Source organism: Salvia splendens, chromosome 15, assembly GCF_004379255.2.
Source record: "Salvia splendens isolate huo1 chromosome 15, SspV2, whole genome shotgun sequence".
Taxonomy (NCBI): Eukaryota; Viridiplantae; Streptophyta; class Magnoliopsida; order Lamiales; family Lamiaceae; genus Salvia; species Salvia splendens.
The window spans coordinates 33,577,053-33,582,620 of NC_056046.1; the positions used below are offsets into that span (position 1 = coordinate 33,577,053).

The window sequence follows — 5,568 nt, forward strand, 5'->3', positions numbered from 1 at the left end:
GGGACAACCTGTCGGCCAAAATTCTGAGGCTGGCGGAAAGTAGGATGGTGTCTCTTGTTGTCATACTGGGCTCGGTTTCCTTCCCACTTCCTCTTGTCCCGATAATTTATTTGTTGTGTGGGTGGTGTAGGATTTGTCACTCTCTGATTCTTAGGAAGTGCCTCTTCTACGTCCAAGGCGCAACTCAAAAGCTCGGCGTAAGGAACTCCTTGTCAGCTAGCCACGGCCACTCTTATCTCAGTCCTAAGGCCAGAGTGAAACTTCGCGGCCATCTTCTCATCCGTGTCCACCAACTCAGGTGCATAACGAGTCATCTCACAAAGTGCGCGGTCATATTCCGACACTGTCATATTTCCCTGCTTCAAAGTGTGGAACTCTGCCGTCTTGGCTCGTCGGTAGCTCATAGGGACGTACTTATTATATATCTCTTCCTTGAACTCATCCCAAGTCAAAGCCTCTCGGCAGGCGGGGTCCACTGTTCTTCGTCTAGTCTCCCACCAACGATCTGCTGGCTTAGTCAGTTGATAAGTCACGCATGCCAGACGCTCCCTGTCCGTGCACACCATGAACTCAAAGATGCGCTCGATCTCGCGGATCCAGGCCTCTGCCTTCTGTGGCTCTCCTAACCCATCAAACTTTGGGGGTTTCTCTTTGCGGAACGTCTTAATGTATTCCTTATCATGAGGTTGTAGTGGAGGTGGCGGTGGAGGCGGGGGTTGACCTCCGATACTTCCCTCGGATCTTTCTTCCACAGTACTTTCCACTCGTGGGCCTCGGCCTGCCCCACGTTCACGTCCACGTCCACGCCCACGTCCTCGTCTCGGTGGCATTCTGATCCAAAATACAAATTAGCATCTTTGATAGTATTCGTTGTGATCAAAACCAAAACATAACTCGCTTGCATTTAAACATGGCACGAAACGATAAACTAAAAAAAAACACGCAAGGTCGATCAAAACGTGGAACTTTTATAGAAGCTCGGAAAAGGAAACAAAACACTCGTTCGACTCAAAAACAGGAAACATACTACTTCTATTTAGTTCTAACAACTTAAAAGGAAAACGACATCGAACTAGCTATCGCTAACTTTCTTCCTCTGGGTCTTCTTCTTCCTCCGGATCCTCTTCCTCTTCCGGATCCTCTTCTTCTTCCAGGTCCTCTATCCCGTGATACTCATCAATCAGACGGAGGGCCTCGTCATCATCCATCATGTCCATCACATAGTCATCCTCGAAGCCCGGAAACATTCATACTCTTGCTCCGCCTTCGCCCCCTGCTACGAGTTCAATCTCGACCATGTGCTTGTCCTCCCATACTATCTCATCTTCCTTCTTCTCTGCCGACGGTGGTCGCTCAAAACGGGAGTCAACTAGAGCACACTTCAAGACCTTCAGAAAGCCTTTCATGTCGCCATCCATCCCGTCAATTCGTGGTTCGTACCACGTGAATCGACTGGATGTTGCTTCCATCCAATCTTTTCAACTCTCGGGCATCAGCTCAACTAGTCTCCTTATGCCACCATAGGATGTCGCATGGTACCCGAGGACATCTCGCCACAGGGTTTCGAAGTGAGCGACGACCTCCCCTAGAGCTTTTCCTTCTTCTCTCTCGTAGCTGCGGTAATCGTGTATCGCCTGTCGCATTCGGTCACTATACTGGGAGCTCTTAAGTGCGGTTCATTTCATCCGTGCCATCTACGCAAAGATGAAGATTTTCTTTAGTAACCGAAGATTGGCAAGAATCGGGGTCGATCCCACAGAGAAAAATGTGCTGCGAGTGTGTGTTTAGTGAACATGGGGTTTGGCTGCGGCCACGCTTTAACTTGGGAGTTTGTTTTAACTACTGGATTTATGCTAGGCAGAATTTAAACTAACTACTTGATTAAACCACGGAACCGTAAATCATTTTAACATTCATTATAACTAGGCACATGGAACAATATTTAAAAGCGAGAAATTAAACTGCGACAGTGAACTTGAAGATCCGAAAACAAAAGAACTTTGATTCCAGAATAGATCTCGTCCAAAACAAAAACTAGCTACGAAATTGAATGAACATAAAGCGAGTAAAGGCCGAGCGATTCTCGGTTGGAAACTGGAAACAGTGCCGGACAGAACTGAAGCCTCTGACGCACTGAATCACTTACGCTTCACTAACAGAAATTCTAAACTAAGCTAGCTAAGAACTGGAACGAAAATTAACTAAACTAAGCTAAAACTAAGAACTAACTAGAAAGCGGATAAAAGATTCTCTATTGTGGTGTCGCAGACTCTATTTATAGGCACGCCGCAGCGATCCTCCAGTAGGGATAATGTAACGCCCGCACTTTTAAAGTACTTTAAATAACACCAAGTTACTACGAGATAAATAAAAGTTTGTCGAAACGAAAGAAAACTTGGGCTGACCTAAGAAAAAAATAATAATAATAATAAAGTCCAATGTTTATAAAATGGCTTTTGGCCATAACAATTAAAAAGTCTAACAAATAAACAATTATACAAATTTGGGCTTACAACTAAATGAGCCCAAAACAATTTTAATTATTTTAGAAGCCCAAATCTCTCCAAACAAATGTGAGCAAGCCCAAAGAAATTCCTTTTCCTTCTTCTTCAACCATGATCGACGGTTTTCCCACCAAGGACCTTCCAAATCTCCAACTCTTTCACCTTCCCTCTTCCACCATCAAGGCTTTCCATCCAAGAGTCACCCAAAGCACTACTTTAGCCCTTCCAACTCTCCTCCTCACATTACACTACACAAAAGAAAAAAAAAGAGAGGGAGTGAGAGAGAGCTGAGAGAGAAGCCGAGAGAGGAAGAAGAGGAGAAAATTTCACCATTTTTTTTGCCAATCCACCACCAAGTTCAAATCCTTCTTTGAGGTATAATCCCTTCCTTTTTGGATCATTGTATACATTGCATATCATCACACATGAACCTCCAACAAGGAAATTCAACAATCAACATAAATCAAACAACCCAACAATTGAATTTAATCGAACACTCGCCGTATGTAATCGAACGTATGAAAGAACATAACTTGGAAATAAAATAAAAAAAACATACCTTGAGGGACGTTCGGGTTAAGTACGGGGCTGCCCGGAGTAAATCGGGTCTTCTTCGGGCTGGTGCGGGGCTGTTCGGGTCGGCGGCGGGGACGCCCCTGGGCTGTCCGACCACCGACGGCTCGCTGAGGACGTCGGCGGTGGCGTGAAGCCGGCTGGAGCAGAGGAGCTCGATGGCGACAGCAGTGGCTCGTCTTCCCGGCAGCTACGGCAGAGAAGGCAGCGGCTCCAGCAAGACAGCAGCTCCTCCCGGCAGCTCCGACGCGGAAATGGAAAGGGCGACGGGAATTTTGAGGAAGAGAAGAAGAGAGAAAGAGAAGAAGAGAGAAAGAGGATAAGAGAGAGAGTCTTGACCGAGAGGAGGGAGTAGGGGAAATGTGACTTTGGGCCACTTGTTTTAATGTTGTTGGGCCTCTCTTTTGGACTCTTAATTAATTTGAGAGCTAATTCTTTTGGGCCTCTAATAATTTAAATTGGAGATATAAAATGGGAACTAAGTCTTGGGCCTTCTAATTAAATCCTTGGGCCGATAATTTAATCGTGGGGAAATAATTATTTATTTCTCGGAATAATTCAAAGTACGAAATAAGTATAAATGCGAAGGAATATGGTTGCGATAAATTAATTATGCGCTTAAATAATTTTAAGAAATTTATTCCGACGTCGTGGAAAATACGAGGAGCCAACAGAGGAAAGAACGAGCGTAAGCGGCTGACAAGCGTCGCACGCGACGCCTTGGGCGACCGCCGAATAATCGAAAATGTGCGAAAACCGAGAAAACAAACTAAAAGACTTTAATTAGAGTGCATGCATTCTAAATATCGTCGTTACCGAGAATTGATATGAATCTTATGTATTTTCCGAAAAGGTGGTTCGCACGCACACTAACAGTCGAAACGAGGAATTTTACGGAAATTCTAAGCTTTCGAGGTGGGCTTTATTACTTAAATTCTTTTATTTTGAAATGATATGTTTATGGTGAAATAAGGGTGGTTTAAAATAGTATGTCATGCCGTTTTTATGTTTTGAATTGCCATCTGATTGTCTACTGGGATAATATCCTACTAGACTTTGATAGTTAACGAATTCGGGTCTGACTAGGGAGTGAGTCCCTACTCGGACTAGTGCACTGATAGGGATCGTGAGCCGTCCCCTAGGTCGGCCGGTCCAGTGATCGAGATTGTGGCCACAGTCTCGTTTCACATGATAGTTCAGATATGGTACATGATGGAGATGATGATGGGCTGCGCAGCCATGTTTTATGATAAAAATGATTTTAGTGTTTCTCGGCCTTTTTAAAGTAAAACCCGAGATTCACTCGATGATGGCTTGACATAATTTAATCGATGAAAGTATTTCGGGCATGAGTTCACTGAGTGCATCAAGTACTCAGCCCCTGCATATGTTTTCCCTATGTGCAGGTTGAGCGTGGACGGGGGACGGAGGATGTTAAGCATTGGACCGAGACAATATTCAATAAATGATCCGGTTGCTATTGTGTCTTCATACATAGTAGTAGCTAACTCTCAAATGCTTCCGCTACGTCAAGTTTTAAGAATTTCTTTTAATTCCTTTGAATTGTCAAACTATGTCATTCACGTTATGTACCTTCGGGATTTGAAACCTTGTTGATAAATGAAATTTCATCGTTGATCGATAAGTTGTATTGTCTTGATCGTTTTCCCCCTTCTTCCCCGCTTCTTAAATCCCCCATTAGTCGCGATTTTCCCGTGCTTCCTATCCTTAGGAAGTGCGGTCATGACGGATAACAACCTTGTCGGCGAATATTCACTTTCTACGAGGACCGCGCGTCTCTTTGGTCGACACGTATTCCTCCTTCTAGAAGACAGTGGTCCCTTCATAGCAGTATGGTGTCCTTTGTATCGGCACGTGTCCTCTTCTCTTTGCTAATGGTCCCTGCCTAACTGCTTGATCACTCCCCTTGATCAATCTCCCTGATTTCTTGGCCTTTTGCGTCCTTTGTGCCGACTTGATCAGTTTAGCCTTGATGCCTTGGTCAAGCTGCATTCCTGCACTTAACACTTGTTTTGCGCAATAAACAGATCAAGTGGCGTACTTTTTACCCTTTAAACCGATGCATGAAATGAGCCTTATCAGAGTTTCAAGACAATCACAACATTTTAATTAACTTCCTCAACACCGCCAACCGCTGGTCGCCGCTCAACCTGCACATAGGGAAAACACATACAAGGATGTGTTAGTACTCAGTGGACTTATGCCGAAAACAGTTTATCAAAGTATTATTTATCATGCCATTTTCAAGTGTCAATCGGGGTTTTATCTTTAGAAAGGGCCGAAGCACCAAAATATTTCCTTCGTTCAAAAGTCACGGTCGCGCAACCATTTTTCTCATCGACGTTTACCACATCCTCATTCTACATGACAAGGAATGCGGCCGCAAACCAGGTCACTAGACTGGCCAACCCGTACGCTGACACACGGTCTAACATTGGTGTACACTAATCCAAGTAGGGTTTGCTGCCCT

General features: G+C 44.5%; 2 protein-coding genes across 2 annotated transcripts; both read right to left on the minus strand.

The window, feature by feature from the left end:
* Nucleotides 1-212: 212 nt before the first annotated feature.
* On the minus strand, nucleotides 213-830 carry LOC121767066. Its single transcript, XM_042163269.1, has one exon. It carries the CDS (start codon nucleotides 828-830, stop codon nucleotides 213-215), a length of 618 nt encoding a protein of 205 aa, XP_042019203.1.
* A 1,571-nt stretch (nucleotides 831-2,401) lies between these two features.
* Nucleotides 2,402-5,090, minus strand: LOC121767067. Its single transcript, XM_042163270.1, has 4 exons — nucleotides 4,989-5,090; nucleotides 3,064-3,478; nucleotides 2,835-2,935; nucleotides 2,402-2,752 (listed from the first exon to the last, which is right to left on the minus strand). The coding sequence occupies exons 1-4, from the start codon at nucleotides 5,088-5,090 to the stop codon at nucleotides 2,663-2,665; spliced, it is 708 nt and encodes a 235-aa protein (XP_042019204.1). The 3' UTR covers nucleotides 2,402-2,662.
* Between the last annotated feature and the right edge of the window lie 478 nt (nucleotides 5,091-5,568).

Bases quoted from the DNA above. Each gene is read 5' to 3' on its own strand.
- LOC121767067 (XM_042163270.1), bottom strand. From the start codon at position 5,090: ATGCAGCTTGACCAAGGCATCAAGGCTAAACTGATCAAGTCGGCACAA. The intron at 3,479-4,988 runs GTTAGGCAGGGA...AGAGTCCAAAAG, and splicing joins TCAAGGGGAGTGATCAAGCA to AGAGGCCCAACAACATTAAA. The intron at 2,936-3,063 runs GTATGTTTTTTT...TCCTTGTTGGAG, and splicing joins TAACCCGAACGTCCCTCAAG to GTTCATGTGTGATGATATGC.
- LOC121767066 (XM_042163269.1), bottom strand. From the start codon at position 830: ATGCCACCGAGACGAGGACGTGGGCGTGGACGTGGACGTGAACGTGGG.